The sequence below is a fragment of the Lonchura striata genome, chromosome 32, assembly GCF_046129695.1.
Source record: "Lonchura striata isolate bLonStr1 chromosome 32, bLonStr1.mat, whole genome shotgun sequence".
Taxonomy (NCBI): Eukaryota; Metazoa; Chordata; class Aves; order Passeriformes; family Estrildidae; genus Lonchura; species Lonchura striata.
In genome coordinates, this window is record NC_134634.1 from 4,704,725 (window position 1) to 4,723,443 (window position 18,719).

General features: G+C 50.6%; 1 protein-coding gene across 1 annotated transcript in view; it reads right to left on the reverse strand.

The window, feature by feature from the left end:
- Positions 1-16,646, reverse strand: part of ZMAT4 (zinc finger matrin-type 4) — a 46,501-nt gene extending 29,855 nt beyond the window's left edge. The window contains exons 1-2 of the mRNA XM_021535894.3: positions 16,535-16,646; positions 1,820-1,921 (exon numbers count right to left, since the gene is read on the reverse strand). Coding sequence (XP_021391569.1) covers positions 1,820-1,921 — 102 coding nt within the window. The 5' untranslated portion in view covers positions 16,535-16,646. The remainder of the gene's footprint in view (positions 1-1,819; positions 1,922-16,534) is intronic.
- Between the last annotated feature and the right edge of the window lie 2,073 nt (positions 16,647-18,719).

The following is an 18,719-nucleotide window of genomic DNA, read 5'->3' on the forward strand; positions in this document are numbered from 1 at the left end:
TCTGGGGACCAGGGTGCCAGAAGGTTACCACGAGAATGAGCATCACACACAGGAGTGGTGACCAGAACAGATGCCCCAAAGGGACACTGCTCCCTGTCAAGAGCAGCAAAGTGTGGCACAGCCACAGGGCAGAGGCACTCCCAGCCTCTGGGCCGCCAGAGGGGATCCTAACTAGTCTTTACAGCTCACTCACTCCAAGCCTCTGCTCTGGGTTATGCAACCCACCAGCAAGGTTTGGGAATGACATTATTGTGTCAAACATCTACAGCATCTGCTGGGATTTCACAGCAGATGACAAACGAGCACAACACCTCGCACTAAAATATACAACAGAAAATGGTGTTGTTTTCCACATTTCAAAAACATCTGCTATGAATTAATGATTCAGCTCATACCTACAATGACAGGCGCAGAGGAGACAAGACTGGCTGAGCACCCTGTGGCTCACCAGGCGCTGCAGCAATGCTCCTGCCTCCTGCAGGCAAAATTTGGCATCTGCGGTGCCCAGCATCAAGATCTGGAAGGTGTCCCTAAAACTGCAGCCTTCAACTTCACAGAGTTGCCAGGGATCTCTGCTGCACACAGAGGGCAGCCAGAGGAGCAGTTACAGAAGAGCTCCTAAGAAATTCACCAAAACAGACATGTAAAGTGCCCTACAAGCAAACGTACATTCTTGTTCCCATTGTTAATTAATGCAGCACAGCATCCTCAGATCATGTACATTAAGCTTCCTGCACATTCTCCACTAGCTACACAATTGTCTCCCTCGTATGTCAACTGCAAAACACTCGAGTCAAGCAAACGCTTGGGGTAACTTCATCTTTCAGGCCCCTGTGCACAAACTCTGCATCTGTTGGAACTCTGCAGACACTGGCAGTCTCCATGTAACCAAAGACAGAAGCAAAGCATACTTCCCGTTAGTGCAGAAGTCCCTCATCCCCCAGTTCATCACACAGAATCACAGAACCATTTAGGCTGAAGACCTCCAAGACCACCAAAATCAGACCAAATTATTCCATATTATCCAAATACATGTATTATCTCTATATTACATATTATGAATATACAGAGTTAATACCGTTTATTCTCTATATACAGACTATGTAATATAGATAATGCATACATGCATCACTTCTGGAGTCCCCCAGTACAGGCTGGACCATCTCCCATGTCCCATGTCCCCAGGGAAGGACAGTCCCTCGTGCACAACTACCACACAGTGACCCTGCACCTCTTCAGCATTTGAACCTGAGAATCTCTGTTCTCCCATAGGGTGAACACCAAAAGCCCCTCACCCTGGCAGGATTTACACCCAGGCAGTGGGTTTCCTTCTCTGAAGGATTTTACAGCATCTTATCCCTCCATAATTTCCTCCTTGTTTAATAGGAATGTATTTAAGTTTGTTTTGAAGATAGGCAGTGCTGTTAATTGCTGTTCTAACATGTCTCTAATAATCCATCCTTTCTAATTATTCATTGCTCACTACCTCTTACGTGCTTAAATACATTCACAAATTCTAATCTATTCTCTGCACAATCAGTGATTCCTACTCACCAAACCACAGTGCAGCACATTTAATACAACCTGAGCTTGTTTTGCTGAACTCTTAATTGCTCTCCTTGCTAACTGTGTTTCCTTCAGTCCTGATCAAATTGCAGGCTGACTTGGCAAAAACAGAAGAAAAAGCCAGACAAGCAGCAGACACCGCTGCAGTGACATCACTGACAGAGTAAGATGCCACCAGTAAAAACAGTTCTTCAAATGCTGAGTCTTCCAAGCAGAACTGCAACGGTGGAGTGACAGACCAAGAACGTCCTACCTCGTAATGGGCCACGCGCTGGGACTCGGAGATCAGCTGAGCACTGCACACCTTGCAGTAACTTTCAGTGAACAATTCTTGGTCGATGTCAGAGGATTTCATCTGTGCATGACAGAGAGAAGAGACAAGAAGCGGAATCTGTTACAGAGAGCAGGCAGATGTGTCTGACAAGGTTCCTGTAGAGCCAAGGACAAAGCACACTTGAGCCAGGCAGTTCTTGCCACCATGAGGGAATGAAACCAATGTTATACAGGTGTAAATGTGACACACAGACGGTGTCCCCACATCCCAGACCCTCCCATTTGGAGTCCTCAGGTTTTTGCACCAGCAGCCCATGTCAAGTGCTCATTCCTCACCTCGGGCGCTGCTGGGACGGGAGCGTGACTGCAGCAGGAGCAGTCGGACACGAGGGCCAGGTGTGCCCAAACAACACCATCCTCTGAATGCCACACACACAGCACAGGTTCCACAGCACAGCTTGCCCTAACATCCACGTGTGAGCTACCTGTGAACAGCTGTTCTTCAGCACCTTTCCTATCTAGAAACACCATGCACAGAACCAGCTCTGGCAAAGATTGCTCATGGCTCAAAACACACTTGACCATTTGTTATACAACAATAAAAGAGCTTATAAAAACTTTTATAGAGAAGGCAAACAGCATCACAACCTGGAGGAAGGTGGTTTTAAGCTGAAAGAGCACTCTGTCATATTTCTCAATTTAGATGTGGAAGAGAATTGTTTGGATGATTTACTGGGCAGTGCTGTTCTCCAGCAGCTTTTAAATATTTATGTGTTCCCCAGAACTTTCTACGAGGACACTTGCACCTTTAAAACCAGCTTGCTGAGTGCTCTGATTCACAGGAACACATTGCTCCTCTGTTCATAGCCTCCTCCTTGTGCCACTGCAGGTATAAAGATCTGAACTCACAATCAAGGGGGTGTATCAGAAAGGTTCAGGCTTAAAACAGACTGAATCCAAGCAGAGCCAGAGAGCAACAGAAGCAGCTACATAGAGAGAATATTTAAAACCAATCCCTATGCAAAGTAAGAGGGAAAGAGAGGCTGCTGCCTTCTCATTAATGCCAAGATAAAATCTATTAATTCACAATCATAGCAAACCTGAGCATAATGAAGACTGATAATACAGGTTTTATAGAGTTCATTCCACTGACTGGGAAGTAAAATAAAAATGGAAAGGAATGGGTGACGAGATCCCACTAGCAGACAAAGTCAGGTGCAGAAAGGCTGGTCACTACCAGGCTGTGCAGCGGAGCTGGAGGTGCTTATGCCAAATCCCCAATGTCCTGCCATCCCACAGTTATTGTGGCCCCTGCATATTTTATGAAAACAAGCAGCTGGGCTGACACCAGAGACTGCCAGCCTGAAGAGACCAACCAGCCCTGAGTTCCAGGAAAAGGTTTGCTCAGGTGTCCTGGTTTACCAGACAAAAACACTCATCTCAGAGCTCCTCTGCTGCTGCCTTGCCCCTTCTTTGATTCTGCAAAGACATTTGCTTGTTTTCTCTTGCTATCTGCCTAGTTTTATTCCTCATTTGCTCTGTCCAGAGAGATGTTGCATTGAGAAACTTTCAAAGACACCAAAAGACCCTTTTAGGAATACAAGAAGTTTTGCAAAATTGCATCAAAGGCAAACAAAGTGGGAGGAAGAAATCTCACTTAACTCCAACAGATGGACACAAAGCAAACCAAAGAATCTCATTAAACCTCAATCCAGCAACCAAGCTAGAGACAGGTAACACCACCTTCATTTGCATGCAGCCTGGAATGTTAGCACAAACCCTCACTGCAAAAATCAGAGTAAATCAAAAGCTTCTCAGCATTAGTTCAGCATTCTGTGTTCTGATAACAGAGCCTATTTTTCTCAGATGGAATTGTTTGTCCTCCTTTATAGCAACAGGGGCTGAACAGGCTTATCCAGGAACTGGATCTTGGGTATTTTCTCTAAGCAGTAAGTTCTGGTACAGGTGTGGGATGTGCTCTTCTCGATATCACAGATTCAGCACCAGGAGAACACAGTGGTTCTGCTGATGATGTGACTGCTGTGCACCACGATTCATCAGTAAATATTCGAGTTACCTAATAAAAGCCTCTCTGGAATGGGAGACCCTCACATAACGCATCAGAGCACAGTTACATGTGACAGAAGCTCCTGCTCCCAAATCCTAGTGTATCTTCCCCACCAGCAGAACCTGCCTGGCATCACTTGAGCACCTCAGTGAGGCACACTGCCTCCACCCCACTCTCTGCAGAGGACAGCCTGGCACCGCATGGCTTTGGCCTCCCCAGGCAGCTCCTCAGATCCCAGGGCTGTCTCCAAACGGCCACACTCCCATGGAACCACCGGTGGAAAGATGGGGGACCCTTCTCTCCCAGGGCAGGTCAGGGACCAGCTCTCTTTGCTTGGCTGCACAGATGAGCAGCAGCTCCTGAAAGTTCCCTGTGCCCCCAGGAAGCACATCAAGCCCAAGACTGCCAAAGCCCCTTGTCCAGGCACAGAAATGGAATTGGGTGTTCTCATGCCTGGGATTCTGGCAGATGTTTTCAGTGTTGCTTTTTCCAGGCATTGCTTTTTCGTGGTGATGAAAAGTACAGCAAGACAGAGCAGAGAGGGATGGGGATTAGGAAGAACAAAAGAACAAATAGAAGCAATACCTCCTTCATGCTTTTGCATGAATATATTAGACTAAACTGCTATGAGGATTCAAACATATGTAAGCTTGGCTACTTAAAATCATTATGAAACTCTGGTAACAATAACTGCTCTAGACAAAATTAAATTTTAACAAAAAATAATAGATTCACCTTAGCAAAGAAGATTTCCACACAAGCAATCCACTACCAGCACCCACTTATAAAAATTACCCTTGCAAAGTTGCCACTGAAACCAAGACAGCCTGAGAACAAGTTTAAATTCAAGCACCAGTCATTGACTTGAGAAAATGGACAATTACTTGTCCCACAGAAATGCAACAGAGGAACAAAACTCTCTTCCCCTCCTCAGCAGCCGCCAAAGAATGTCTGGCTAACACGCAGTGAAATGAATGCATGAACGTGCACAAACGGCATGAACATGCAGAGAAATGACTGTCCCTCTCCACCAGGCAGGCTTTAAAGCTGCCACAGTCCCCAGGGTGGCACTGCCTGGTCCTGCACACAGACCTCAGGGAAGGGCCAGGTGTTTCCCTGGGGATCTGCCCAGGATCCCCATCACATGCAAGAACCAAACGTCTGCTTCCTACAAAGGGCGGTGCAGAGATGCCACAGCAAGGCTGGGTGATGGCTTCTCTGCATAGCTGCAAGGGCTCCCCTCTGCAGCATGAGGCAGACTCCAGACATGAAACCCTGAAAAAGAACACAGCTTTGTGCTGTGGGTGCCCGGACTAAAGCCAGCACTTCCTCCTCTCCAGAAAAGCTCCCTTCCCCATTTCTGTCTCGTCTCAGATACACTTTGCATTACCCTTCTGTGGGTTAATCCGAGCAGTGATTTATTAACTTCTTCTGCCTGCAAGTGTGATAAAGGGAGTTCATAAGCAATTAATATTTATGTATTTCTAATCACTTAATACCACTGTGACTCTCTCCCTGCCCACACATGTCTAACTACTCCAGGACTGACCAGCCCTCAGCTGATCTCACCTCACAGCCCATTTGTCAAAATGCAGCACGGAAGGGAGGGGTTTCTCTGCCACCAGCCATCAGCATGTCCTCAGCTGTGAGGGACGACATTCAAGGGCAGCCACAGGTGCTGAGCAGGGTGGGACATGTCCCTGAACACTCTCAGAGATTTTTCTTGTTGAGAATGGAAGAGCTAACATGGGATTCATAACCTTGTCATCGGGACTCAAACTGTCACGCTGACCAGAAGCACTTGGTCTGCACACTGAGGTATAAATATCTGAAACTCCTAGTGTCCTCTTCCTCAGGTGGGGACATGAGGAACCTCTCCCAAAAATGACAATCGCTTTGTGTCCTTCAGTGGGGTTATTATAGCCTCCTGTGCCACGCTCCAGGCCAAGTCCCTTCCCTGCTCCAGATCCATGGCCTGTGCACACGTCAGCTCAGCATCTCCAGGAACGGCTCTCTGTGTCAGGGAGACCTCGTCTGCAGGACCTTGTGCCACGTGGCTGCAATTCTTCTCAGCAGTTTCAGTGACTGTAACAGCTCAATGAAAAATCAATTTCATCAGACTGACGCCAGGTTTTGGCAATGTCCAGAAAGGTTCTAACTAAGCTGCACTAAATTTTAGAGGATAGCAACCCACAGCTGACATCAGAGACACATGCAAAGCCAAATTCCTTCCTAAGGAAATGCTTTGCACCAGGTGACTCTCTCCAGGTGGGGTCACATGCTATATCTGTCCCTGTCACACAGGAAAGTGGTGGAAGTACCCTGGAATTCCTGTACACATTCATTTTTTCTATTGCCCAATCGAGGACAAGGAGTGCCACAGGAAACACAGAGTTCAGCAACTTTGTTTTCTCCAGTCAAGACAAGAAAAAAAAAACCATGTGGTCTCTTATCTGATTTACTCTTGAAGGCCTATAATCACTTTTTCCAAAATTAACAGCCTCTGAAATCTCCACAAATCACACCGGAGCACATTCGTGAGCATGTGCATGAATGCCTAATGCAAACAACAAGCCAAAAATTAAATGTCCTGATTTTCATGTTATGAATTATTTGCGGCTTTTGCTGCTGTCACTCTCTCATGGATTAATATCTCATGTAACACCTCCTGTTTTTGTCTGTTGTTTAATTTGTCTTGCAATAAAAAGAAAAAAAGCCTTTACTAATAATTAATGTGCTTTGAGCAACTCTGTCACTGCACTTACATGGAGGCATCTGAAGAAATGCAAAACTGCCTTTTGAAGTGCCTGATTTCCCAGCACAAGACAATGGCTGAGCCTGTTCCATGAGTGCAATTCTCCTCCTGCTTTTATTGCCTTGAGACAGTCTGGGTGCTGGAGGCCACAGCAGCCAGGAGAAGGGCTGGGATGGGGCAGCCCAAGGCAGTTCTGTGCTGCTGGCTCTCCCTGGCAGCCATAGACAGGACAGGTCAGGACAGCCCATCCCATGGTGATGACAGGACTGTGCAGCCCACCTGAGCTGGTGCAACAGCCCAAATTCACAGCCATGGGATCTGCAGCCTCAGCCTGTACCAGCAGCTGAATTTCCTTTCTGTCCCTCCACAGTCCCAGAGAGGCAGAGCAGGGCAATGTAATGGAGCCCAGATAATCCTAGAGGTGTCCCAGAGGTCATGGGAGTGTGTCCCTACCAACAAAGAACTCCAGAGGATGTGTGTGCTATTTTCAGTTTTTCCCATTCTCCTGCCAAACCAAAGATGTTCCACGTCTCTCCAGCTGTGCTGAACATCTGTCATCTCTACCATGCTTCACCTTCCCTGCAGTTCTTGTTTGGTTTGGGGTTTATCCCAACTCCCTCCATTCCCTAAATCCTCTACAGAGTCAATTTGCTTCACTTCTGCACTGAGCCCTTGATGCATTTGGACACGCTTTATTGGAGCCTTGAAAATCAGAACAAGATTGTGTGTGGCACGAGCTGGGGAGCAGGAGAGATCCTGCACGTGGCTGCTGCATGTGTCAGAACAGAGAGAGGTTGTGGAAAACAACACGGGCGAGTCAGAGCCTCAGTGCAAATGAGGCTCAACCTCAGCACCCCAAATGCCTCACTTCATGTGATTTCCCCCAGTGTAAGCAGGCAAGTTGATAATTTGCTGGGGTTGACTTCTTGATAGAAGTGCCCAAGGGGGCCAGGCTGGAAGGGCCTTGGAGAAACCTGGGCTAGTGGAAGGTGTCCCTGACCACAGAGGGGAATTGGAACAAGGTGATTTTTAAAGGTCTTTTCTAACCCAAACCATTCTGGGATTCTGTGTTTGCCGGCACTAAGAAAGGTACAGTCACACAACAATAGTGCCCTCTCAATGGACAGAGATGGTGCTTTTGGAAAGAGCCTCTCAGCTTTCATGCTACTGTGGGGAGGAAATTGCCAGGGATGGCTCACTGAATTCCCAAGACTCATGAGCTCTGGGCTAGGGGGAAAGCTGCCATATGTTCCCATCTCCTCACCTAATCATCAAGGTACCACTTATATAAACTGAACCAAGCAAGAAAACAGCCTGATGAACACATCAGGAGAAGCAGTGTTCTGTGGCAGAGGGAAGCCCAGAGAGACAGGCAATACCCTCCAGGCAGAAAAACAGCAGGGCCACGTCTCCAGGTGTGCCTCTGCAGCCCCCACCTGCGCCACACCAGGCAGCACAGCACCCGCCTGAGCGGCGGAGCAGAAGCAGGAGACTTGAGCCTATGCATGGCACTAAAATCCAATTGGTGACTTTTTGACCTACTGCCTGTTTGAAGTGGGAACAAAAGGCAAGCAACAGAAATTACAGGCACACAGAAGCAGAGAGCAAAGGACAGATCTGGGCATGCAGTGGAGACAAGCCCTCCATGCCCCAAAGTGCCTCAGGGAACATGAGGGAAGGCCACTGCCAAGTTTAGAGGGAGCCATGCTGCAATTCTGTGAATAGCATCATTCCTTCCCTACAAATGCAAGTATCCTATTAAGCACATGAATTTTTCTAATTATTCACACTACATCATGTAGCAGGGTTTAATTGCAAACATGTGCTGATTTTAATAAAAGTACATTAAAAAAATAGATTGATATATTGTGACTGTTTTAATACAGTTTGTAGGAACTCAAGGGAGAGCTATCAGATTTTGTGCTGCAGGGTATCGACTCTGTGTCCTGCACACTTCAAGGACGAGGCTCTGTCACTGCAGCATGGCCAGGTGGCACAGCTCAACCCTTAGCAGTGGGGACAGCCCAGAAATCTCCTGAAATAAGCATTAAAACATACCTGTGCGGGCTTTGCAGAGACTACACTTGAGACAGAGGGGCTGCTGGAGTCAGAGGCAGAGGGGAGGGATTAGCCTGCATTAGGATGGCTAGCAAAAATGGGACCTTGACCCGGGTCCCACCTTCCTGCCAGAACGGACTCCCCTTGACGCGGCCCAGGCCTCCCCAGCCTGGGAGGACGCCTGGTCAGGCACAGCCGGGTCTGGAACCCAGCCGGGTCTGGAACCCCGGCACCTGCTGCCGCTCGCCTCCACATCCCAGGCTCTCCCCTCTCTTCCTCCCAGCACCGGGCCGTGTTTCTGGCGGCTCTCGGTGCCCCCAGCCGCCAGCAGGGCTGTGCAGCCCCAGGGCCCTGGCTCCCAGGACCCTGCCGGGCATCGCGGCCGGCCCGGGGCGCAGCGTGGCGCCTGGCGGGCTCGCCCGGAGCCAGGGCTACCTTACCATGTGATGCTCACGGCTGCCATGGAAACAGTGGTTTCTCACAAAAAGACACATAAATAGTCTCGGCACTCCCTGAGCGTGGGCACAGCCAGGCTGGGGCTTCCCGGTAGCCGGGTCACTGCTGCCCGGCCAGGCCCTGCACACACCAGGGCCCCGCACAGTCCTGCAGTCCCTGCCAGAAACACACCTGCATTTTCGGATGAGCAGGACCTACTTCTTCCAGTGGCTCCCTAATAACATACAAAATGGCAGGAAGCGAGGCAAGCCGAATCCCATGCCAGCAGCCCGTTGCCTCTGGTGCTTTGCATAATCAGGGCTTGTCAGTCCCCATCAGCTTCAGCTCAGAAACCCAAGAGGAAAAGCCATGTAAGGTGGCAACAGACTTAGAAGAAGCCTCCAGAGAACAAATCTGTCCATCACTGATGGGGGATTATTTTAATTCTGGATCCCTGATAAAAGCCTGAATGTTTGCGTGGCTGGCTAAGCTAAAGCACCACTTCCCAAAACCATGATCAGGCCCAGCAGCACCAACCCCAGACCAATTTACTGTCGCTGCTGACAGCACTAAATGCTCCCTGCCCAGCAGATGTTAACCAAGTTAGAGACAGCAGAAGCAGAGATGCTCCAGGTTATCCCTGAGTTTTCAGCCGCAGTGGAGCAGGTGGGCTGAGCTCCTCTCCACTCCCTAGGATGGCTCCTCTCCCACCCTGTGTCGCCAGCCAGAGATGACTCACCGACTGCCACCCGGTGAGGATTTACAGGAGCTCGGGTGCCACCAAGGCAGCTGAGCAACTCCAGCCAGGAACCCTCCCTGCCTGCGATGACTGATGGACTCTGCTCCCTTCAGCCACAGCTCCCTGCTACAGCAGAGCTTCTTGTCATCAAAGAAATTATTTTGAAACAAGATACCAGGAATGCAAATGTTTCCAGAGTCCCCCAGCTAGCACAGAGCAGCTAAACCTCTGGCCTCATTAAACTGCACATCCAAACTCCACATCCTCTAAAGGGTATCGGCAGATTTCATTAAACTCCTTCTTATTATCATGTAATCTGTCAATTAGCTTTGTGACCACCAGCAAACAAGGAGCTTTATCTTAAGTAAAACATAAAACATTTATACATCCTTCCTACAGCACTTTATCTTTGCCCATCTTTGATTTAAAAAAAGAAGAAACAAACCCCTCCTTTTGTCTGCATTTGTTTTCTTCTAAGAAGCAGGAGCATCTCCCACTCTCAGCCACACTAAGCAGAAGCATGCTGGACTTTTTTTATGTCAGACCTGTCTTCCTTAGGCTTGGGAGCAATCTCAGCAAGCCACTTGGATAACTCATGTTTCATTTTCTCCTCTGGAAAAAACCATTCTGTCCTTTACCAATAGATTAGCAATGAGAAATGGTTCATCAATGCCCACTGCAGTGCTCCAGCCAAAGGGTCTCCAGAAATGCAAATTGCTCTATTTTTGTGAGAAATTAAACTGCCACTGCAGAAGGGCTGGAGCTGGGCACACGCTGGTGTAGGCACTGGCTGCTCCTTTCAAAGACGAGCTCTGACTCATAGGTTTGGAAAGGTCTCCCTTTCCTGCATAGTCTGGGGACTCCAATTCTACAGGCATCCCCTGTGGTACTCAGAAGCAACAGAAAGGCATTAAAACACGTTAATGTGTTCCATATACCATCAGTTTTCCAAGTGGAGTTTGTAGGTTATCCTGCATCCGCGGCTGTCAGCCTTACAGTCTGGCTAGGAGGGAAAAGGGCTCAAAAATGCTCCTTATATGTTCTGCAAAGCCAAAAACATCCCAGCTGCTTTGTAATGTCCTGTCTAACCCACTGTCAGAGCAGAACACTATGAACTGGCTCCTCACATCCCTGTGTCTTCAGTACCCTGTTCCCAGATGTGGGGATCTGCTGGGACCGCCAGCCTGTGCCTCTGAGAGCAGGCAAGGGGAGCAGCACAGCACCTCCTCAAAAGGCACCACAAGCTGGAAGTACAGTAAAGGCTTCAGATAATTAAACAGAGAAAATAACGGGTCCCCACACTCTGTGTGACTCCTGCCCCTGCCAGACTACCATGAACTACAGCTGCATGCTTGAAAATTAGACGGATTAATTATTACTACAATTAGTAGTATTGTGAATCATCTCTGGTGGCAGGAAATAATATTGTCATAAACTTGTCTAATTGCTCAGTATTTCCAAATGAGCAGTTGAATCTACAGTTATCATCTTGATGCTTTCACCAGTGACACTGTAGGATGGAAAACACAGAATTGATTAATTAGTCCTCATTTTAAGTCAAAGTAAACTCTGGCTTCCCTCCGCCACGTGCTGTCACTGAAGCCAAGACTGAAGCTCGGAGGTGGCAAGCACAGACATGGAAGGCACCCCTGTGTCCTGAGATCCAGGGTTAGAGCTGAGAGAGGAAACTGCCAGCCTGAGCACCCTGCTCACACAGCGAGGCCACAACAGCTTCTGCCTCTAATACAATCAGCTCACATGTGCTTATAGTATATCAAATAATAGAGGGGCTTGCACAGCATTCTGCACAACAGCAGGTTTAACCAACTCATTTATGGTGTCAAATGCTGGGGGTGTTCAATTCCATCCCGTTCCTGGGGGGGTCTGACAAGCCACTCGAGGTGCTGCAGATCCAGCACTCCAAGCTTTTCCCATTTTCTCACTGAATTTTGAAACCAGAGCATGTCTCACCTTCACAGCTCACTGCTGGGTGTCATGTCTCTGGCTGCATCCTTCAAGACAGCTTTAAATACCAATATCTCACTTCACCACCAGGTACACCCACTGTTTTTAAGTAGCTGGATCAAATTTAGGAGGAGTTTTGAGTTCATAGTGTAGTTCCCCATGTCTCCTCGTGGTTCATGTCACTTTCTGAGACCTCTGGGTGCAGCTCCACCACACCCAGCTCACGGGCAGTGGGGACCTTGCTCAGGTGTCCTTTATGACACACACAAATAACATGTATGTGATATATAAGTAGATCAAAGCAGCAGGCAAGTGACACCTCTAGGGCCTCAAGTGCTGAGGATGATAAACTGGAGATGTTTATTTATACTCTCCCACCTTCAGGATTTGTTTCACCAACAAAGATGCATTGGCAAAAAGCAGGTCTAAGCTTAACTATACCTTCTACACAATTTCCCCTTAAACAAGGCAAAGTAAATATACTTCTGCTTCAGAATTAAGAGCAGCAATATTCCTCTCCCCTATTGCTTTCTAAATGAAGCTCCTGAAAACCCTTTTTGAAGCTTCCCAAATTCATTTCCAGACCTGCACCCTGCTGTGCTCAGGAAAAACGGATTAAACAAGCCTTTTGAAGAGCAGCTGCCCATAAGCTGCTCTGAGGACAGCTCAGCTTTTTCTGTGTCTCCTGGAAGCAGGACAGACACCAAAACTCCCAGGGCCAAACCTGCATGTGCAGGCAAAATGATGCCCTTGGGTGAGTGCTGCACCCGAGGCCCGAGTCCCAGGTAGCCAGAGCTGGCAAAGTCACCGGGGGCCCTGACAGCACAACAAAGGCCTAAAACCTGTCAAGCACTGCACAACAGGCAAGTTTTGATATTGCAAATATTCCTCTCCAGCCACTTCTAGTTAATGAAACAGAGCAAACCATCAAGAAAAATGGGAACATTACAGTAAAAACAACAACAAATTAAACTCTAATGCAATTAGAGAGTAATTAGGGATCTATCCTCTGGGAGCATTTTGGAACTTTGGGTCTTTCTCAAAATCTGATCCCTCTGCAACTTTATTCCTTTCTAGTTAATAAGGAAGAAGTGAGTGGCATGGCTCCCCCTGGTTCCCTGCAAAAAGCCATCTTCTGCTCTGCAGGAGCAGGAGGTGCTGGCAGGTAAAGCATTCACACCTCCGGGCTGAGGAAAATGCAGGAGTCAGCAGAACAGGGTGCAAAGGGAGAACAGAAACCACTGCCTGTGTCTCCTGCAAGGTGACCAGAAACACAAAGACCCAAACACTCTGGTGTACGAGCCAGGCTGAGCAGGCACAAGCTGACAGCAGAGCACAGCCACTCCAGAAAACCCTTTGTTTTCCTGCACACAGCTCTGATACATATTTTTCTGGGCTGTAGATTGCATTTAACACCTCTTGACTTTTTAAGTGTACTCACAAATGTACTCCTCTATACACCTTAACTAAACCTCTCAAGTTTGCTGCAGGATAGAGCAGGGCAGCCTTTGGCACAGGGAGCCCTCAGCACCCAGAGGTGCCCCAAAGCTGCACACTGCCTGGCCTGCCTCCCTGACACCCCGGAGAGCAGGGGATGTGGAGTGTGGTACCAACAAGGCATGCAGGAAATCACAGGAGAACTGAAACAAAGAGGCAAGGATGCACTGTCCCATTCAGCCGTATCTCCACCCAGGCTCATCTACACGGTGCCCGAGGGTTACAGCAAAGCCTGGTGCTGTTATACCTTCCTCTGGGGCATGCAGACACAGTGAATAATCTCTTCAGAGGGTGAGGTGGTAGGGTATGAAGAAAAGCTTTCCCTCCAGTCCCTGAGGCTGCTGCTATTCCTGCATTTCACAGCTCCAGTACTTCTCAGCAAGGAGTGTTTTTCATGCTTTGAAAGGAGTAATAAAGCTAGGTCCTGCCATATGTCCTGCTACCTGCCCAGCAGATGTCAGGTAGATAACCCCCTCTGTGTTCAGCAGAGGAAGGTATCTGTGCAAGGAAGGGGGGTGGGAACCTTGACCTTCAATTGTTTCTGTACCTAAATCTGCCCTTGGGACACCCAGAGCCCTATTCTGGCCTAGAAATTGGCCCAGTTCTGATCTCTCAAACCAGTTCTGGATCTCAAGTCACACCTCTTTCCTTGGGAGCTTAACCCAGATAAAGGGAGAACCCCAGATCCCAAAGTGCCCGGGGCAGCAGCGCAAGGACCAGCCTGGACCAGCCCCAGGACCCCACAGCCATTTCCAAGACAGTTTGAAGAGCCCACCTCATAGTGAAAGAACACCTTGCAATGGAAAAGGGTATGATTAGAGACTCACAGTCTCAAAAATATGCCAACATTTGGTCAAAAGTTGCTTCTTGCAAAGGAATAATTCTCAGCGAACGCCCACTATTGTTGTCTGCTCTTAACCACTGGCACAAGGGCTGTCTGCTGGGGGGCTTGGGGATCTTTCCTCCCTCCCTGCAGGGAGGCATTACAAATCCACCACCAGATATCAGCATTCCCAGATAAATCCCCAGCAAAGGGGGAGAGGTGGTGCAGGAGCCATAAATACCCAGAGGGAGGAATCCAGCTGCTCGCTGTGAGCAAGGTGCTCAGTCAGCAAGGACCAACTGGCTGCAAATTCCTCTGCAAACTGGAAGCAGAGAATAAAACAAATCCAGGCAAATATCAGCAAAACAACTCCTTACACTGACACTTTTCAAGTGGAGCAGTCAGCAATGCTGCCAATAGCTGGGAAGGCCTCTTAGGGTGCAGCACACCTGGAAAACTGAAAGGCAGCAGCACCGCACCTCCTGTGTGCTGTCCAGGGCAGGAGAAGGCAGAAAAGACCAAGGAGTTAGGCTGGACGCAGAAGAAAAGTTAAGACTGAGCAACTCAGAGGCAAGGGAAATTACTTCTGAAACACCCCAGCCAGCCAGGCACATGCAGAACCATGGTGCAATGTATGGACAAGGATCAATTATTTGGAGAGACTCAGAAGTGATAAGGAATGGTTGGTTAGATAAAATCAATTGTGAGGACTGGAAATCAATCACCTTAAATTTTGAAACTGTCCCACCACAGAATGTAGCCTGACAGCAGGATCCTCCCAAGGAACAGAGATGCAGGAGGTGCTGGTACAGGGACACTTGCATCAGGAGGTTTATAACCTACAGGTCTACACTATTCTGAGAGTAATAAAAGATTCCCAACCTCCTGCTTCTGATAAAATCAGGGGGAAAGACCCATTTGTACTCTAGAAAGCTCCTGTGCTGCCTCTCCTTCCTGTCCTTTCCTACAGTAGATGAGTCACTGTCTAGAACCTTTAGCAAAACACCTCTTATTGTTTATCAGGTCCCTGCTACTCCCTGCCCCACAGCACAGTGCAGTAAGTGTCAGGCAATGCTCCAGGTCACTATCCCCTTCCTGTGGAATGACGAGGAACCCAAAGCTGAAGCTCCTCTGCCCAGCATCCGCGCTTCTGAGCTGCTTCTGCCCAAGAGCATCCCCCTGCGCATCTCTTCCCTTCTGGGGCCAGCGGCTGTGCTTTGCAGAGGGACTGCACGTGCTCCCACAAGAGCAAACAGCACAGCCTCACGCAGAAAATGCAAAGTGATGGTTTTTAACTCAACGCTCTGCAAATATTCTTCTACACCAAATACCACACACTCAGGCCGCTTCAGCATCACGGGAGGTTAAAAGGAGTGTGTGGCTGTACCAAGGACAGTCACCCGAGCACGATTAGCGTCAGGAACTAGGGGAGCACTGCCCAAGTCCGGTGTCACTAACTTGAGGTATACGAACCGCTAGCAATCCTGGCAGCTCAGGGGTCAGTTGCCAGAGACCCTTCCCACAGCCCGAACCAGGTGTAATTTCGCTCGCGCCGTGTCAGGGACAGCTCTGGCTGGGCTCCGAGCTCCGGACGCCCCCAGTGCAACACGTGGGGCCAGGCAGCCCCACGGCGCGCACGGCCCGATCCCCTCCGCCGGCCGAGCGGCCGCTGCAGCGCCCAGCGCTGTCCCCAGGGACGGCGGCCCCAGCGGCCTCCCTGCAACCGCGCTTCTGCTCTCCAAGCCCTGCTGGCTTAGGAAGTTCTCCGAACTTCCCAAGCAACGCAGAGAACAGGCTTGTTTTCCTGCACCTACAGACATCCACGCTCGTACTGCAACAGCACCGGGTGCTCCCGATCCCCGCCGGGCCATGGGGCCGCCGGTGCAGCGCTCATCCCGGCAGAGCACCCCGAGCTGCACCACGCACCAGCCCCGGGGTCCTGCCCCGGAGTCCTGCACCCAGAGGCCCGGCTGCTGCCGCCCGCCGCCTCACAGGTGGATGCAGCATTCCCTAAAAACTCCGCCGGGAAAACACCCCGGGGCTTGGCGCGGGTCTGGACCGCTCGCAGGGCGTCCGCCGGTCACCGCCGACCACCGCCGTGGGTGCGGGGCGGCACGGGGGCAGAGCCGCCCGCTCCCTGACGGGTCGAACCCGCATCCCGGCTCCATCCGCAACAGCGCGGGCATCGCCAGAACCGCCCCGGCAGTCAGTCCCAGCGGGTACCGGACCGCCTCCCAGCGCCCGCACCGGCACCGCTATTAACAGAGTCCAGTTCTTCCGCAAACTTTCCTGCAACTCCCATCAACAGATCCCCGCAGCCACCCCCGCGCGAGCCGGCGGGTCGGTGCCCGGTACCTTCGGGTCCGGCCGGTGCCTCCGGGGGCGATGGCCAGCGACTCCAGGGCCGATGCCTCGGGCGCGGCGGGGCCGCTCCAGCCGGGGCCGGCGCCGCTGCCCCGGGGTCCGGGGCCGCCGCAGCCGCAGCTCCAGCTGCCGCCGCTCCGCCGAGCCCAGGCCGAGTGCGGCGGGGGGCGGCGGGCGGGGCCGGGCCGGGGCCGCGGCTCCTCCCCGGCAGCGCCATTGGCTCCGCCGCGCTCCGCAGGGCCGCCCGGCCCCGGCCCCGGCCCCGGCCCCGCGGCTCGGGGCGCGGCGGAGCCGTCCGCGCTGGCCGCCAGCCGGGGGATGGGTCTGGCACAGGCAGAGAGCGACAGAAGCGAGGAAACGTCTTTGAACGGAAAGAAGGGAGATTTGAATCAGAGGTGTGAAGCGATTCCTCCCTATGAGGATGGGGAGGCCCTTGGCACAGGTTGCCCAGAGAACCTGTGGCTGGCCCTGGATCCCTGGAGGTGTTAAAGCATAGCCTAGCTGGGACTTAGAACAATCTGCTCTAGCGGAAGGTGTCCCTGCCCATGTCATGGGTTTGGAACTGGATGATCTCTGCTGTCCCTTCCAACTCGAGTTGTTCTGTGAGTCGGTAGTTTTCCCCACTGTGAAAATAGAAGGATGTGCTTGTCTGATTTGCAGGGCCTGTAAAGGGTATCACAGTCACAAGGGAGAGCATACTTCCAGACTCTTACTTCTGCAGATGACACATTCATTTTAATACCTTAGATTTATGGAGCGAGCATACCTGGCACTGCAGGCGCCCACCACACACTGCACGCAGGGACAGTGGGAGGCAAGCTCCTGCACGGGCAGGAACGGCTTCCTCAACGCAGCAGCTGGAGGAGAGCAAATGCCAACGGGAACGGGATGGGTTGTTTCCAGTCAAAGGTTGGTCACAGCCCCAGGGGAGGCAGCAGGCACTGAGCAAGTGCCCCAGGCCAGGGTCAGAGCAGAGGAACAAGGCACAGACCAGAGCAAGGCAATAAACAGGGCCAGGAGAAATCGACGGATCGCAGACACCTGCAAACTATATGATGGGGAAACTATCCCTAATACAGCATGAGACACACATGCCTGGGAGTCTGTGATGCAAAGTTAGGCTCAAACCAAGCTCTCTCCCACTCTAAAATCCAGTAATGCCTGAATCTGGAAAGAAGATGGATTTCCCTTATCTTTGTGCATGCTATCCCCAGGCAAAGCCACTTCAGGATGCAGACTGACAGTCCTAGAAGCCCGGGCTGTAGGTGAGCACAGCCCATGCACTATTCCTCTGCCTACGCACACCTGCAGTGGCAATGCCATCTTGCTGCCCTCCTTTCTGCCTACAGCGGAGAGGAGGGTGAGGACTAGTTGGTATCAGGGAGGCTTTCTGTCCCAGCTCTGCTGAATTGGCCGGTGCCTCATTTGGCAGCACATGAGGTAAGAAGAGGGGATGTGATGGAGCAGAGAGACATTGTACCCAAAAGCCCATCCTTCCAGGTGTAAGGCTGTGCAAACAGCCAGGACAAAGGCAGTTAATCTGGCTCTGCTCCACCTCCTTCAGTCCCCATAATATTCCTCAGCAGGGATGAGGTTGTTTGGTCTCCACAGGGGAGGGGAGATGGCTTAAAGGCTTTGCAGCTCAAGGCAGTTGGTGGTCACACCTAGAGGAGCTGTGGCATACTTGCGTTGCATGTCAAGATATGGAAGGGCTCCTTTGTGCCTTCACTTCCAAAGCTAGGTGAAACTAAGCTTGCATCATTCCCCTCCTGAACATTTGGCTAATCTGGGCAGTTACATGCCTCTCCCTTTTCTCACCCAACTGCTCTGCTGTCCAGGTGTCAGCTTTGCCAGGGTCTGACAAAAATGCTGCACCTTCAGCAATCTGTGTTTCTGGGAAGCAGATGTGGCACACATCAGAGCCATAGTAGAATAGGCCTGGGGCCTGTGAGAGCTCTGCAGTCACCCACAGCCCAGCCAGAGCTGAGGGGCACTAACGGGGTGTTGTCAGGACCCCCAAGAGCTGAGTCTGTGTAGTTTAATTTGTTTCTAATTAATATACTTTGCAGACAGTCTCAAGGATTCTGTGTGTGCAATGCAGCAGGCTGAGCCATCCCACTGTCCTTTTGCTACCAGATACCTGGGGCCTCACCTCAGTGGTGAAATAGACTTTAAA